At 38.2% G+C, this 18,702-nt stretch overlaps 1 protein-coding gene across 5 annotated transcripts in view; it reads left to right on the top strand.

The window, feature by feature from the left end:
• The first annotated feature begins 1,756 nt into the window (after positions 1–1,756).
• Positions 1,757–18,702, top strand: part of LOC135205436 (kinase suppressor of Ras 2-like) — a 174,351-nt gene continuing 157,405 nt past the window's right edge. For all 5 annotated transcript variants that reach the window (XM_064236015.1, XM_064236016.1, XM_064236018.1 and 2 more), the window contains exons 1-2: positions 1,757–2,283; positions 17,963–18,106. In XM_064236015.1, the coding sequence (XP_064092085.1) occupies positions 1,969–2,283; positions 17,963–18,106 (459 nt within the window). In that variant the 5' untranslated portion in view covers positions 1,757–1,968. The remainder of the gene's footprint in view (positions 2,284–17,962; positions 18,107–18,702) is intronic.

Genomic DNA, 18,702 nt, shown 5'->3' on the forward strand with positions numbered 1-18,702 from the left:
ATCCAACAGAAAATTGATCACATATTAAACCTGGGTGTTCAACTTGGTTTAAAGACACATGCAGAAGATCATGTAAAAAAAAAAGAAAAAAAAAGAAAAAAAAAACACGTTTTGGCAGTTTGGGTCATAACTAGTCCCAGCCGAACAGCCTTTTATGATAAAAACTATATCAACACATTTTCGTCATATTTTATAATCTTTCAAGAACTTTAGGCCAATATCCTATGCAATCTGATCGACTGATACTAAAGGTTCAGGTTGAATATAAGTAAATTCTTTTAAAAGATAAATTTCAGTTCTCAAAAGATTTATTTCGCCCGAGGTTAACTGGTTAAGAGATTTCATTGTCTATTTTATTTCAGCATTTCGAGGCATCGCCTATAACGAAATGTATCCTATATAAAGGCTTAATCATGCTAAATTATTACAAAAAAGCTGTTTATAACATGTCTAAAAGGTAATGAAAGTAAGAAAGCCTGAATCTGCACCAAACGAAGACGACAGAACACCCAGCGAGTATGAGATGAACAGAGATCCCCATTACATGAAGCAGCTATGTAAGTGATTCGTCACTCATCATCCTAGAAGAGCCAGGAGGATCCAAGCTGGTAAATAAGGTAGTAGCACAAGCAAACAAGCATATCGAATGACTGCTATCACGTGATCACCGAGGAAAGTTTCAGCAGCATACAAACGGATATTGTTGCTCATGCGGTACACCAAAGTAGATGCATTTTAATCCTTTGTTAGATATTTACCTTTCTGTATCTCACATATGGACAAAAGACGTAAATTTGAGAATTCCAATCAGCCTACTGCTCGCAGAATGAATGAGCACTCATGTTTGATCTGGATCTAACGGGATCAGTTTTAATATAAAACTAGTCTGATCCGTTGCCTAACAATATCGTTTATGCTCAACGGAGCTCTTCAGATCAGTAACAAGGGCAAAGTGTTCATAGCGACGTTAGAAAAATAATTGAGATGCTCAAATATCCCACGAATGCCTTTGGTATGACGTTCGGAAATAGTATGACGTCATGGTCGAGACGTGACTGTGTCCGAAGTCTACAAAACCCCTTTGAATATTTGAAAAGCGTTTGTTTAGTTGATTATATAGACTGATATGGTTATAAGGTGTAATATTGCTGAGTTATTGTACTATTAAATCAATATATATCGGAAAATAATAAGTGAAAAGTAAAATGTTTTAATACATATGTGACTAGCTAAATACATCCGAACGAAATAATGTCCAATAATTCTTTGTTAAAATAACTGCATATATTTGTCAATATAAATTAAATTTGACGTTATATAGAATTAATTTAATAATAATAATGCCATAAAATTTTAATTTTTTGAAATATTGGGCTATCTTAGGTAAAGTGATAATAACTATGACGTATCTCGTATGTGCGTTCTAAGATGAGAATGGATGATTTTTCGTAATATGATTTATGTCATTGGTTGGAGAAAAATACTTACAATAATGAAGCAGTCATTCATCCCATTGTGTATGATGTGAAATTATTTCAAATGAGAAAAATAAGACTATATTATCTATGCAATTTTAAAAGCTTTCTAGGTGCTGGAAAAGATTGAATGTGATGTAATGGGCTTATTTTGATACTTTATTATATAAATCTCTCAAAAAAATGCTTAATAAATATATATTTTTAATATGAAGCCCCAAAACGACTGGAAATGATAAATGTTTGTCGCTCGCTAGAACGCACTTGAGTGTGGTGGCTGTTGATGAGAAATGTTTGTTGTAGTGGTAATGGCGGGTGTGTGTTGGTGTTGGTGGTGCGTCAGTTAATCATTCGCGAGCGTTCGTTGGAGATACTCGACGTCGGCGGATCCACCACCTCCCTTACAGCATGAAGGCAAAGCGCTCTTCATTGCGCCTACTGCTTCTTTGTTCGCTCTCAATAGACAGATAGTAAGGGAAGAGTGTTGTGTGTGATGTCTTGGGGTGGTGGTGGTGGCGGGTGTGGTGGTGTTGGTGGTGGTGGCAGCAGCAGCAGCGGCGGCGATCATCATCACCATCACCACCACTACCACTCGCCGTCGTCGTCACATCATCATCATCAGCACCAGCAGGAGGCTGGAGGAGGAGTAGGAGGCGGCGGTGGTGGGGGAGATGTGGTGGCGAAGGCGTTGGAGACCTGTGCCACTCACCACCAGTTCATCGCCTCCCAGGCCGAACACCTCGAGAGACTTCGCTCACAGTGTGCCACCAGCGCCCAGCTCACCCAGCAGGAGATCAGGACGCTCGAGGTACGGTGCCCTAGGGTCCTTTAGGTAGGCTGGGATCCCCTCTCCCCCTCCAATAGGTAGGAGCTTCGAGGCTCGTAGGTGACCCTCAACAGGACTAGGGTACAAAGCCCTATGGCCCCTTAGGTTAGTCTTCCCGTTCCCTTTAGATAGGCTAGCTCATAAAGGTACTCTGAGGCTCAAGGTTGACCTTCAGACTGTAAGATACGCTAGACAAGTGTGATCAAATAGGACCCCTCAGATTGGGTTCTAGGTAGGTAGTTTGTATAGCCTAGCTAGGTAGTTAGGCTATCCTTTTCCTCTTCAAAGTTAGGTAATTCGTATCTAGTTTTACCAGACCACTGAGTTGATTATAATAAGGAAGGATATGCAAGACTAGTATAGGGTAGAACATCACAGCAGGCCAAGCAGGCCACCTACCATCAATGCAAGCCACCCTCCGAAAAAGTACATTATAACGCGTCCTGACACCCGAGATGGGCATCAGTCGCGACTTGTTGTTGGTGAGAAACGGAGCTAAAGACCTCTACTCTCCTTTCGAAGTAAGTATTTTCTCCAAAGTTAGAAATTAAGGCCAAATTTTAAGATTTAAACAGAGGGTACTGAAAACGGTCTCAAACGTAGTGCAAATCTCACCAAAACGCGTTCAACATTTTTACTTACAACTCGAGGTATTTAGAAGATTGACGCCATCTCGATGTTTACGGAGTAGCTTGTGTCAATAAACTAACCATTTCCTGTGATAAATCCGCACACCACTTGTACCCACAGACGCTGGAGCACTTTTATCACAACAATCGAAACACGATTTCTCATCAACAACAAGCCAGGCGTAAACAGCTGTTTGGTAGAAGATGACGAGAAGCGTGCTCTTGGCTAATTTTAAATAAGTAGTAAAACATCAATATTTTACATATTTATGATGATTAATTTGAAAATATTCGTTATTGAAAAAGTAACTCGACTCTGACTCAAATTTAAGTAATTATTTTTCTGAATTAGAACGTTCTTTCAAGTTCTGTATTATGACGTCACGACATCTTGACTTTCGTACCTATTGTAAATAATTGCTATACTCAACTGTCATTGCAGAACAGTTTACCAGTTATTCATGCAGATTGTTATCAGCTATACATGTAATTGTTATAATCGTAATGCGCATATATATCTTTATTATTTACTTTTTGGATATATGAAGATGTTTTACTGCTGGATTATCGCCGTAGTGTGACGCAATCGTTTTCGGTCCATGGGCCTCTGTCTGTTTTTGCACCATAAGAAATTATGGGGCCGAATTTGCAATGACCAGAAAGTCGTTAAAAGAGGAAAGTTAGCATTGAGGGGCATATGTTTTGACTGAGAAAAAATTTATTCAATACTAGCTAGCTTGTAAAAAATACTTGGTTATAAAAACTTGATTGACAACTAAGCAGCATGTCTACTATGGGTTTCAGAGACAGTGCAAGCACGTTTTTGGGCAATACCTATTTCTGTAACGAACACTCGTAACAGAACGAGATTTTTCTTTAGTGCATTACCCCCAGTGCCGTAATTTATAAGGGTATCGTGAATCACTAATCGTAAAGAATAACTACACTTGTCCTTGTACTAATAGACCAAAACTCCATTATACAGAAATGGATAGGAACACACCAGTAAACAGCTCCACCTACCCTCTCCCCCACCTCCACCGCCACCCCTGTCCTTCTTCCTTCCTTCACCTTCCCTTCTCTCTCTGAAAGTTGTTGCAGTTTAAACTTATTTTCTATGATTTTTCCATCTATCTATCTAATAATAGTAGTTTACATTGGTGGATATATCTAACGATTCACTCGGTTGTTACCTGCCCATTGACCGATATATTTATACACTGTCCATCACTCTCTCTCTCTCTCTCTCTACTCTCTCTCTCTCTCTCTATCTCTCTCGTCTCTCTCTCGCTCCTCTTCTCTCTCTCTCTCTCTCTCTCTCCTGTTTCTTTTATCGTAATTCGAAAAATGAATAAGAAAATATATTTCATACTTGTATAGCATTAATTAAATACTTTCAAGTTTTTAATTCAGTCGTAATGATGAATGTAGGTGCATCTACTAGTGCTCGAAAAATAGTTAAGCAGGACATAGGTATGTAAAATTTAAAAAACGAGAGAGAGAGAGAGAGAGAGAGAGAGAGAGAGAGAGAGAGAGAGAGAGAGAGAGAGAGAGAGGACGGAATAGGAAGGGACATTAAAATACCTGGAAATGAAAATCCCTATAATCCAATAATTATAGCCTCAGGGTTTGTCTCGAAAACCATTCAAAGGTCTGTCACAACAAGTGTAAAAGTTGTTTTGAAAATTTGCCAGACATGTCTCCTCATAGCGTATAGTGTTGTGATGAATGAGGTTGTGTTGTTTATTGTTAATTATTAACCTCCTATATACCCTACATGGTTGGGGGACCCTTTGTGAATGCTGGTTTGTGTTGGGTAAATATTTTGGAGAGAGGTTGGGAAGGAATCCGTGCGTGCGCTAATTTTCATCACGAAGACATGTTTAAACAATAATAGCCACTTGATTTATGTTTCATTTTTATGACAATTTGTGTGGTTTATGTATGCTCTAATTTTAGTTTAAAAATATTAAAAAAATTTTCATGCACAACAGTTTATATTGCAGGTAATAAATATTATATTAGTTAGTAATAACGAACATGGGTACATCACGTAGGGCAAAGGGATAGGCCCACTTGCCCCTCACCCGGCGGATATCGTCATTTCAGCGAGTGAAAATATGGCTCAGGTTTATTATGTCAACTGAACGACTTAAGGAGGTTACAGATTCTTTAGTAACGAACATTGACCCTCCAAACTGGGTATAAGACTATAAACAAAACGTTGAAATTGGTGAAATTAGGCTATGTATTGGAAGTATATATACATAAATATTAAATTAAGCAATTTTATCATTATTGCATTACTATGACAACTAGAATTCATGGAAACAGTTTATAATAATGGAACGGCGTATGTGTGAAGCCGCCTCTAATGGGGCAACGATGATTTTGCCATTCTTAGCATGCAAACATTAAAGCATGCAAACATTAAAGGTTACATTTATTTCTGGCATACGATTATTTAAGAAAATTCAAAATACTAATAAGACTGAAATCAATGAAAAGTGCTAGCAAAAAAAAAAAAAAAAAAAAAAAAACGTAGTCGTTCCTCTATGCACTTTTCCGTATTCGTTCCTCTATGGTTTTCGGCAGCCAGATGTACGAAAACGTTAGAAACATTTGATTTTATCTACGTTAGAAATATCTGTAATTTTTCGGGGTAATTTGGTTGCAAAAAAGGGAATATACATGAATTAAATCAAAATTTTTAAATAACAATGTAAATTTAAACTAAATAACGAGTAAAGTAAACAGTTTAGGGAATAAAAACTTTGCAGTTTTCGTCGTCTGTCGTCGTCTGCTGTTTGTAATTGTGTTTATGGCGCGCGCGCTTAGAAACCAGGAACAGCAACGGGTTTAAAGTGCAATGTGGAGTGAACTGAGACCAAAATGTGTATAATAACAATCAAATAAGCACTGTGGAGTTTCAGTTGTGATGGCAGTAAGGATAAAAACCGCCGATTACAAGGTAAGAATGAATTCAGTTCCAACCATAAACCCGGGAATAACAAGTTTCATACTTTCACTAATATAGGCAACAAAATGTTGTTTTATTGTGCTGATTACAACTGCAATCTTGAGTAAGATCAATAAACGTTACATACATACGCTAACATTGTTCAAATGAGTGCTGGGAAGGCTGGGGAAAGATGGTGGCCGTCACTGATGAGAACCGTCCATGAAAAACGTAGCCGCCATATTGGATTTCAAAACTGCCTTGAAAACATATTTTACGAAGAACTCACATGCTTATTTTAGTTCGTATGGGGCTTTCATATATCACAATATGTTGACGAAACTTCAGTCTTTTAAATGGTATGCTTAGAGTTGCAATTGTATTCATGTTTCACCAATTAAATATCGAGTGAATAAGACCCGTCTACCGTGATGAGGGTTGGCCTGTTGTGATGTTTCCCCCTAGTAGCTATGAGCAAACAGGTAGGACCCCTAAGGTAAGCTTAGGATCCCCTTCCCCCCTAGCATACTTGGTAGCCTAGGTAGATTCTATGAGGCTGCAGGTTGACCTTCAGAACAATAAGGATACACTAGACTAGTAGCTAGCTATGAGCAAATAGGACCCCCTGAGGTTAGGTTAGGATCCCCTATCCCCCTCGAATAGTTACTGAAAGGATTGAGTTGCTCTTCAGAATGACTGGGATATGACAGGCCAGTATGAGACCTGAGATTACCTAGGGCCAGTCTAAAAGTTGCCATTAGTAGTAAATATATGGGCAATAGAAGTAGTGAACCTCTTTCCCATCTGATTCCTCTAAATTGATGTCTCGCAATGTTGATGCTCACCGTGAATGAATCCTTCCACCACCCAAATCCTGTTACTGCGATTCATATGAGGGTATCTGTCCATTAGGGGTTAGGTACCTAAGTCAAGGTTATACTTTTCTAAGATTGTAAGATCAAGTCTACACCTGGCTTATAGGTAGTAGCTATGCTTTTGTCTCCTTAGTTTTAAGTTATTTTTTTTTCCCCAAATATAAGAAATGTCAGCTGCCATGGATGTGAAGTTATGAATACCTAGGTATCATGTGTAATCATCATAAAATGTGTACTAACTTCATTAGAATGATTCAGAGATAATTAGATCCCAACTCACCATTTCACATTTTATTCAGTGTGTGTATGATCAATAATTAACCCCGTTAAGGGTCCCTGTTCCTTACGTGATGTTTGTTTTTAAGTATATTTGCCATATAATTCTCCAATGTCCAATAGAAAACATTTTCTAACTGGATATTGGTATGGCTGTGAATTGCGCATACGCGAACTCTTGTTTACCGCCTCAGGCATATCAGTGACAGCAAGAAAACCATGTGTTTTCAGGTTTCAACAAGCTGAAAAAGGCAATAGACATCTACGAAGAGTCAAACGTCCAGAAATTGTATATCCGTAGGTCATGAACAATCGAATCAGCCCTGAAAAGAGCTCCGAAGAGGAGATTCCAAGAAAGGATTGACTTTGGTAGTTCTCCTTACTACGATGAATACAGCAGAGCATGATTTCTGTGTACTTCAAATCTTTGAATCTCCTCTTCGGAGCTCTTTACAGGGCCGATTCAATCGTTCGTGACCTACTGATATACAATTTCTGGAATTTTGACTCTTCATAGACGTCTATTGCCTTTTCAGCTTGTTGAAACCTGAAAATCTGTTTTTCTGCAAAAACATGTATTATTACATGGTTCAGAGGAGATTAAAAGAAGATTTGACATAGTAGGTACACAGATAGATTAGTTAGTTTCATTATTCATGATGTATATAGTCAAAATGTAAGTATGTTTTAAGTATTATTGTGATGGTATTATTTTACTTAAGGACATAAATTGCTTTCAACATAAAATATAGGTTTTTCTGTTGTATTATGATGTGATTTGAATGATTTTGAGGTTTATTTCCATCGCAAATGAATACTTATCCTTCCACCACCCCTCCCCCTATAGATAACAATCTGGGGGAACCTCCTTGGGAAGCGGGGTTTTGGGTGGGGGAGATAAAGTAGGTAAAAACAGGGAGATAAAGTAGGTAAAAACAGGGCAAAATGGAGGAAAAAACCTAAATATAACACTCAAACATATAAAAATGGACCGGTATACAGGTATACACTGAATTGGAAATACATAAAAACACTGGAAATGGGAAAACCCGTGCCAAGAATTCTACATGAGGAAATGGCATACAAATGCACTATATGACCAGTTATTGCACGTCACATTGTAGTTGTGCACTAACCTAACCTGTCACTGAATATATCTGCACCTGGATGGCGGGGGCTTCACTCCCCCACCCCACCCCTCCCTACCCCACCCTTTTCGGTGGGAGGCCCTCCCCCACACCCCCTAACCTAACGTTTTTCTTGATTTGTATAAGAACTAGGTTACCTTATTAGCTAATGTCCATAACTAAAATAATACCTGATCGGTACGGTACCTAATACTACAGAAATAAATATTGTACTCACCATTACTCTCAGTCTTACAAGCCTGAACAATGGGGCTGCTGGTCCTCCTCCTCCTCCTCCTCCTCCTCCTCCTCCTCCTCCTCCTCCTCTTCCTGTGGCCTCTTGGGACGTTGCCTCTCTCCTTGAAGAGGGTACAGCAATGCAGCAGTTTTACAAAAATAATGTAGTTGCTGATTTTCAGGGTATTGTTTTAAAAATAAATAGCGAGATATATATTGCTTAAAATATTGTGAGCGATTTCCAGGCCGCTTGATCCACTCTTTGAGATCCCTCCAAAGTCTTTCAATATTTTGAGTATGTACCAATGAATTATCAGGGTCTACAAAGTTTTCCGAATGATTCACCATTTTATGTATATAACCCAAAGATGACAGCTTATTATACGCACGCCACTTGTCGCTATTAATACACGAGCCACTCTTAATATATTTCTGGATTAAAGGAATAAGATTTTCAGCTGAGCGTTCTCGAGGCAAAGGCTCCACTAAAGGCAGTATAAAAAATTTCTTGGATTCCCTCTCAATCCCCCCAAAACCCAAATATCACTGAGAGGACGGCCCCTGTCAAATTTACGTTTGCCAAAATGAGATTCATCTATTTCTATTATAACACCATCACCACCAATTGGTTCTTGATTATCAAAATAATATTCAGCAACTTCACAACAAAAACTACGCCAATCAACACTGGTTGCTCTACTAATTTTAAGAGAATCTATTACAGTATGATGGTTCCACAATATATTGACCCAATGATCAATAAATAATAAGTTTCCAAGCAGGAAGATGAGTACCATCTAAAAAGGTACCTTTATAATCTGAAACTTGATACCCACATCGCCAGCGTTTCTTTGTTTTAGCAATCGCTACAGTACCAAATATGCTTATCTTCCCTAAAAAGTAATGGTTTCTGACACTAAGGACACTGAACACTCATAGGTAACACAGAATGTTGACAGAAAAAATCATATACATATTTTGCATGTTCGGGATACGCACCACCATGATATTTGCCTATTACCCAAAAATAATCGAGTTCACAAGAGTCACATAACTGAATTTCACTATCCATACCTTTAAACTGATGGCGGAAAAGAAAATCCTTGGTCTGTTGTAACCGTATTGTTTTCTGATTGGTTAACAATGAAAGCGTCATAAATTGACAGCCAGTTACATAAAGTGTGACAATTGACGTCATCATCTCTTTAATGAGGACCAACCAAACCATAGTATTTTGGAGAGAATCAGGTATGTTTGTAGATTGGCTAATTGTCGAAACAGTGGCCTGAAGCACCTGTCTTCGAATGGCAAAACGTCAAAAGTATTACGTAATTCCAAAAACGTTTGTTATTGGCTGAAATCAATAAGAGTTAAGCCACAAGAGATGAAACAGTTGATTTGAGTGGTTGTCGATAACAAATAAACAAATGAACAAACTCAGGATACTTATGATTGGTGTAGAAGGCAAATATTAAGACGTCATAAAATTACGTACTTCCAATAACAGAAGTTGAAAGGTGGAGCCAACAACCAAAACAAATTGGTTCTATGCGTACGCATTGAGAAGATAAATTTACCACCTACTAGAATGAGATTTTCGAAGCTTCTACCTAGTAGAATGAGATTTACAGAGCTGCCCGTGCCCATGAAAAGAATAACATTGGACTTAAACTTTTTCAGGTGAACTCGCTAACGTTTTTCTTGATTTTTATAAGAAATAAGCATTTGTGACAGATAATATTATACAGAATTACTACAAAACACTTCCTTAACATAGTGAACTAAGTTAAAATATGCTACATTATTAATGTCCATAAATAAAATAATACCATTGTGATTTTTTATATTTTCATTTACTGTCAAAATGTTTTGGTGCTTTGGTGATGACAGTATGGTGCTTCTTTTTGACATTTTGAATTGAACATGTTCAGCGAAACAATTCAGTTCGTCTATTATTACTACTGTCGCTGATCTTCTAGTGCCATACCTATAGCTCTTAGCAACAGTGTAAGCAACTGGTGCATGATTAGCAAACTGATAAACGGATACGGCTAACTGCCGCACCTACAGCAAGTCAAGAGTGCAATACGGCACCACTTGCAGAATCTGATGAACCCCCACCACGCTATGTTATTTGTAAGGCAGGAAGTCTGAAATTGATGCATGCGCAATTCACAGCCGTACCAATATCTATCGCGATCAATATATGGCTGCAGTACCAATATCCTGTGCCAAACATTTTTGGTCAGTCTTATCTTTTGTTAGATCTGAACCAGAGTGAGTGAGAGAGGTTCGTGAGAAAATCAAAGTGGCTGAAGGAGCCATAAAATACATTGAAACGGTCATGATCGAAGTCTATTTTAACCCATGTGATTGATTCATCATCTAAGATTTCTCGTATACTTTTATCATGAATTTGTTGATCATAAATTTGTTGCTGGAAATATGATGGTTTTCACATCAGCCGTCTCTACCTGCCATCTTCTCTATGATCTGTTGTGTAATTCAATGTTTATTAGTGCATCATTGTGTGTATTGTTAACATAACACAGAGTATCTTATGTAAGGCAAAAATATCATTAGTCTACCATCAATAAAAAGTGTTTAAACTCAGTAACCGAAAATGGATCTTTGGTTGTACTTTTCACTGTTTGAAATGTTTTTCTAGTCAAATAAACCCAACATTTGGTCACTACTTTTGCCAGTGTGCTTGGACCATTTTGTCAGTGTTGACATTTCCAATTAGTATTTACTAATATTGGTAGATCTAGGTAATAACTCTGTGTCAGGTATTCCTTTGGAAATTACAAATTCCTAAAGTATTTGGGTTGCATATTAAGAATTTAATATTATTTTTGGGGGGTCAACTGTAATTAACCTCCAGGGACTAGTACTTAACACAGCAAAATACATTTGATGCCCCAATCCCTAGTGGCTGTCGTATTTGTGGAAATGTTCGTGCAGTCCTTGTGGAGTTATTGCCTAGAATTACCCATATATTATTTGACAGTGGTACCACTCATGTTCACAGATATTTGAAAGTACAGTATGGATGTGAAGATGTCCTGTCTAACCTCTCATGTCCAGGTTCATTGCTCTCTTCACTACTGATTCTGAAATTCATGATTGAAGATTATGATAATCTATACCGTATGTATTGCCTTACAAATAAAATATTTTAGTGTGAAGTGTTGTTGAAGGTAACGATTAAACATGATACTTAATGCAGGAAGTCACATCCCAAGTAACTAACACCAGTTTTATGTGATTCATTTTGTATGTCATGATTGTTTTGCTTTATATGTGAGGCTGTTTTAGTTTACCTAATAACCATTGCTAGTGCTAGCAGTGGTGAAATATGCCAATGTGACAAATATCGTATCCATAAATAACGTAGGATTTTTACTGCCATTTGTCTCCAGTGGATTATTACTTAATATGCAAGTGTATACTATGCAGTACATATGCAAGTTTGCTTATAATTAGACTGTTCATGTAATGGTTTGTTGTGTTGGTGCACTCTGACAGTAGATTATATATGGTATCAGTCAGACTTATTACCTGAGGTGCAAGAAAAGTTTCCCACTGGGGTCCTTCCATTGTTTTTAGATAAGGGGTTACATACCACACAGAATGAATAGTTTACTCCAGAAAAATTTAAAAAACTTATAACTTCTAAAACACACAATGAATGGTCAAACAATATCCAGCTCACAATTTTGAATATTTAGCAATTTCATGAGTAAACCACTTGGAGAACGGTATTGGCAAAAAAGTCCACTTCAAAACTTTCACTGATATATCTCACTTATATACTATTGGAAAAGTCTTACATTTTGTATAAGTAACTTAAACAGTAATTACATATCTATAGTTTTCCACATACGGCAGGCTAAATTCAAATGTGGGTAGCACTTCGATTGCTCAGTGTAGTAGGTACACTTACAGTGCTGGCCCATAACGGCAATATTGGGAACGACTTAGCTCATTACCTCATTCTGTTGTCTGATGTGCATGACTAAACATCGACTGCATGCGGCAGCTTGTTCTTATTTTCTGGTTATAACACTGGATTTCAGTTGTGTTACACAACCAACGGAATGCATATTTTCATGGCCTTTGAGCAGGACGAGTCTTGTTTTTTGTTTATTTGTTATTTTGATTCAGATTATCATCAAGCCGGCTACTTGCCGTCGCAGGGAATAGTTTTGTCTTAAAAATAATTCTCGGATGTTACACCATCCTTTTAGGTAAGAACTTTTGCATTTGTGATTTACTTATCAGGCTTAGGCTATGTGCAAGTCACAGGTTAATAATTGCTTTAAAAGTAGTTCTTGAATATAACATCATTGACTTAGGCCAAATACTTTTACATTCATGATTTGTTCACTGGGCATAAGCTGTTCGCAAGCCACCAGGAAATAGTTACCGTAAAGTAATTCTCAAATGTTACACCATCCCTCTAGGCCGTACTTTTGCATATATATATATATATTTTTTTTTTTACTTACCACCACCGTAGGTCCTGCATGTTGTAAAAGCCAACTAAAAGGACAGCTGCTGCCTTGCAGTCTTTCTTTTTAGTAAGACTGTGGAAACTGCTACCTTTCAGTCTTACTTTTTTTTTTTTTTTTTTTTAGTAAAAGGCTAGGCACACTTCCAATAACTGTGGGAACTGCTGCCTTGCAGGTGGACTTTTCAGTCAGAGGCGAGGCCCACTGCCAATAACTGTGGTTGACGACAGCTAGGGCATGCAGTTGTAAAAACCCCTTTGCCAAACTATAAACTATGCCTGATGTTGGTGGAGGATGATGCATTTAATGGAAGGCAGTGGAGAAGGCACATCAGGCGACCAACCTCTAATGTAGTGATAATGGTTGGAAAGAAGAAAAAGAATTCGTTAATGTTAAGACATGCTTTTAGGCCAAAACATTTTTTGTTCACTGAGCAAGTCTGGGATACTCATCACTTTCTTTTGCAGAGAACTGAAGCATGGGGTTGAAATGTAGTTATGAGAGAATGGTGTTAATACTTGGCTGCAATTTGTTTTAGGCGTAAATGTTCTTGTCAGTTGAGTATCACCTACCGGTTCTTGCTTTGGCAGTACTTCGGGAACGTTACAGAGGTTTGCATGTGCCTGGCGTATGGAGGTATTTTCGTGTTGTTATGCAATCGTAAACGTTCCACATCTTTAGCTTCAAGTCTCCAGTTTGCATGGTGGTGTGGACTTGGTTGCAGGCCACTTGTCTCAATTAATGGTGCACATAATCAGTTACTAGATTCAAGTACTTTGATTTATTCCTGAAAATTCTAGTATTGATTTCTTTCTGAGTAATCAATTCTTTTTGTAAATATTTGTTTTCTCTTTTATCACTCATTACGCGCAGTCCCCGGTTATAGGCAGACTCGGTTAATGATGATCTGGTTTTATGGGGCTTGTCTATTGCCATAAAATCGGCAATTTATCATGCCACAATGTGTCAAGTTCTGGTTATTGACACAATACAGCTGTAAATCACTGAGTTTGGTTAATGGCAGTTTTCGCTTATCAGCACCCCCCCCGGCAAGAACAGAACCACTGCCAATAACCGGGGACTGCCTGTGTTAGAGAGTAAACAATTGCCCTACAACAGTAGAGTCCGATTTGCTTTGATACTTTAATGCTGAAACTACTTTTTGATATAGATTTATCTTTTATTTTAGAAGGTACACATACATTTATATTATCTTTAAATACATTCATATCTGAATATATGAAATGCCAATATTATTCATACATAATGCGCATAATATTTTTATGCCTTTAAAGATATAAAAAGTAGTTGGAAGTCAATAACTGAGATTTCCAAAAATCTGTGAGGCACCCACCATTCGCCTCCACCCACAGGCACGCGCATGAGCACCTGCCAGCTGCCTCCTGTACCTTACACCACCCAATACCAGCTCCTGTCTGCATGGTGCCAGTTCTTTCCAACTGCTAACCCTCCTATCTCATTCATTTGCTCCTGCACCTGGCTCCTTCGCTTCCTTCCCGTTCCTTTGCCAGCCTTTTATATCAGTTATCATGAATTTATCCTTGTAACAGTGATGCGTTGTGCAGTAGAGGAGGTGGCTACTTGTCCGTCGATGTTCCTAGACAAAGGTCACTGTCCTACTCCCCTGGGCCATGGAGAAGACGTACCACAGGTCCAGGGGAGGTTGTGGGGTTACACACAGGTAGTCGTCCCTTTTGCCAGTCCCAGGTATCAACAGACAGGCACTGAAGAGGTGTCTTATTGGATGTTTGGTGGAGGAAGTGACTGCCTGGCCCCCCCCTTGGATCCAGACCTAAAGTCACTGTCCTGCTCCTCCACACTGGGGAGAATACTACTGGCAATCGAAGAGAGTCCGAGGGGGTTACTCGCAATAGTTGCCCGATTGGTCAAACTTGTAGCCTATTCCCAGGTGTCAGCAGACAGCCTGGGAATAGATATCCTAGACCTAAAGTTACTGTCCTGCTCTTCAACACTGGAGAGAAGACATACTGGCAGCCAAAACGAGCTGGAGGTGGGGTTGCCCCCTTGTTTGAACCTGTTGTGTGCTTACAGGTTTCGATTGAACATTGCTGGAAAGGCGTCTTAGTAAGTGGTGCTTTGTAGTCGTCGGATTCAGAAGAGTTGCCTCCTGATAAGAAATGTTACTATTATAGTTACTAATTACTATGAGATTTAGAGCCTTTGTCACGGTATTTTCCCAGAATAACTTTTTCTGTGCATTTGACAAAGATATTACTTAGCCATAGTATACTTTACATCCCTACCTAATTTTCAGCAGCATTCTTTATTACTTTCATTAGAAAAAAGTATATTCTTAAGGGTAAAATAAAGCAGCTGGAGCCAGTGGCGGAACACACCAATGTATGGGTTCAAAGTTATACATGACATAAACACATGACTCCTCCCACAAAGTGATGACAACAAACAACTGTCTCTGAAATTCTGAATGAATATTCGTACTTTGTCAAAGCTTCAAGAATGGTGGCTTCAAGTCGTTGTCCCCATGGTTGCAGGACAGCTTTTGTGATTCAACTGGTACAATTGTTTAGAAGTGAGGAGGCCCGTGGCAAACCCTACATAAGCTTGAACAGCCAAATGAATAATAGTGCCCTTTTTTTGGTAAGGAGTACACCCGGACATCCAAGGCTCCCTCCCAAGTTTTCGTCATTTGTTGACTTCCATTAGGTTCAGAAAGATAATTAAATATGCTCTATGTATTACAATGATCGCCACTGTCATATTAGGAAAAATATCAAGGGAGTTACGACGAATGCCAAAGTTGTCTCCACTTTGTTAATTGGTGTTTTATTATATAATTTTTCAATGACGAAATAGTGATCGAAAGTAATTTCTCACATTACTTGTGGAAACCCATTTCTTCAAGGTTTCTAGCACTTGACCCCATGGTATCAGTCCTATATAACTACTACTATTGCTACTGCTATCACCACCAGTACTACAAAGTGTAACCAAGGAGTATTGGTTGTATTTCATTGTTGTCAGAGGTTGAGACTTTTTCATGAATAACCAATTATCCATCAAGAAGGGGCCGAGTTAATAACGTAAGTTATGTCATTATATCTTCGAAAGGCATTCCTCTGAGTTTTCTGGCGATGTCTACAAGAAGTCGGTGTTACTCTTATAATTACCAGAATTATGCAACTTTCATAATACAGTATACAGTCAAAAATTAGGTAGGGATGAAAGATACCCTGTGACAAAGTGTCATCTTTGTCTGGTATGTTGATGAAATTTTATCCCGGAAAAACACTGGCTGTAAATCTCATAGTAGTATTGAATATTGAATATCCAGTGCTAGCGCCTAGATGTTTGAAGCATCGAAAGCAACATTTTGCCTTCGATCTCCAGTCCACTCTCAGGCATTCACTGCCAGGTTTGTCAACTCGCTCACCTTGACCTGTATGTTATGGCAAGAACCCAGTCTCTTCCTCTGTCTGAACTTGTGGTCATCCAGTGTCGTGGAGTGCTTTTTGACTACTTTTAATCAAAGCTAAGAATGTCAGAAAACTGCCTTTACCTTGCTAGTTTTCAGATGCTTTTTCCTCTTTACGCCATTTCTACTACTACTACTCTACCGGAAGCTTAAGTGATCTTCACTTCTTACTATATTTTTGATAAAAGCTTAAAGCTATTTTTCAAATCTCGAGACCAGGGCAAGGGCAGACACTATCGATCTTTGCTGGCCATTGGAGCACTTCCCTTGCTGCCAAGTTCCTCCTAAGTAGGAGGTGACCCTTGGGTATACTGCCACGTCACTATAAGTTATGGTGAGCACCAACCAGAGGCAGTCTCCATCTGCAGTAGTTCGCTTAAGTGATAGGAAGCGACAAGTTTTGTTTTTCAGTTCTAGCAACTTAATTTCAAATTCATTACAAGACTTAATGCTTTGGAGTAGAATAGAATATGTCCATGATCACACCTCCATTCAATTTGGAATCAGCTGTGTAATTACTGGGAAAGTCATTTATGCAAAATTTGCATTTTTGTAATTAGATAAATTTTTGTATATACTTACCCAGTAATTACATGATCAGACCCCTCCCTCCCTCCCCTCTGATGGACATTATACATTAGCCAAGTCGTTCCTAACATTACCTTTATGGGGTGGCTCTGCATACCTACACTGAGCAATCAAAGCGAAATTTGAATTTAGGCTGTTGTATGTGGAAAACTATAACTGTATAATTACTGAGTAAGTATATACAAAACTTTATTACAAATATTTTGTTTTCTTGCAGTAGCACACTTGAAAGTATTAGTCTGTCTGGTGTCACACCTCTCAAGCAACAAAGGTTGACATTCACTGTGTTAAACAATGAAACAGTTGAGCTATGAAAAGTGCATGTGTCCAGACTGATATAGTAATTTTGAGTTCAGTGTTGGATCTGAACCTCAAAATAAGACTATTTTTACAGTGATTGTTAGGTATAAACAGTAAAGTCCTGTACTGATAAGCTTTTATCCATTGGGTAAATTCTTGGTTACTAATCAAATCCCAAATAAAACAGTATTTATATATGCAAATTAAGATGTTAGTATTTAAACCTATCTATTTTGGACAAGACAGTGGAAAGGGTAGTCAAAGCTAAACTAATAATCCAGTCCTACCAGTACCGATTTTTAGGACTTGTTGCAGCCATATCCCTCATTCCATGCTGTAACAGTAATAGTTGCACAGGTACAACTATTGTTTACTATTGTATATGTCATTGAATTAGACAGTGGCTCCAACCAGCAGTGTGAATGTGCCCTTGATTGCTAGGTGCTGTATAGCAGAAATTCAGTGTAAATGATACAAATTCCTGAGAGTGGCTAAGCTGTTTTTAATAATAGTTTGCAGCTATTTGAAAAATAAGTGAAATTTAATGTGCATTTCACTATTCAGTGTGTGACCCTTGAAAGTGGCAAATTTTTTTTAGACTATATGTTTTATTATCTTTAACAACTAATACATTTACAACCTCATCAGTGGTGGAGGTTAATTTTTTTCATTTTGTTTCAGGGCAAGTTGGTAAAGCTTTTCAGTCTTCAACTAGTAACAAAGCGTCACTTGCCCCCTGACGTGTCTCTGCCAAAAGAGCTTCAGCTCTACCCCTCCCTCAAACAGTGGCTTCAAGTGGTGGGACTCTGCAAGGATTCTGTCAATGTAAGTGCTTTAATTTCAAGACATTTTTGTGGATTTCTTAACGAGACATGTTATAACAGTATTAGGAGATTTCTTGTGAAGTTGTGTTTAGTGATCCTCATTTAACACTGTTTAGAATTACGGATTCTGGTGCAATGAACTGATGGTATTTACAGTAGACCACATGTTTTAGTCCCAATTTGAGTTTGAAGTATAATTTGCTTAACTGCATACTTTTGTCATTATTTACATTTTCCATTATGAGTGCTGAGTGTGTGTACAGTGGTCCCTCGTATATACGGGGGATGTGTACCAGGACACACTCTCACACACCTGTGAATAGTTCGAATCCTCGAATAGCTGGAACCCCTATAGAAATGCTGAAAACAGCCTATTTTGTTAGTTAAAACTTAAGGAAAACCACCTAAAAATCATTATATTGTTTTTTAAGTTCTATCACAAAAAGTGCATTTTATGATGAAATTGATAAAAAAAAAAACCCCAGGAATTTAGGGATATTTCTCTTAGAAAAATACTGCGAATAGGGTAATTTTCCGTGAATGATGGGGGGAAATGTTCCTGAGAGAAATCATGAATATGTGAGTCCACGAACAAGG

The sequence above is a fragment of the Macrobrachium nipponense genome, chromosome 24 (genome assembly GCF_015104395.2).
Source record: "Macrobrachium nipponense isolate FS-2020 chromosome 24, ASM1510439v2, whole genome shotgun sequence".
Lineage (NCBI taxonomy): Eukaryota > Metazoa > Arthropoda > Malacostraca > Decapoda > Palaemonidae > Macrobrachium > Macrobrachium nipponense.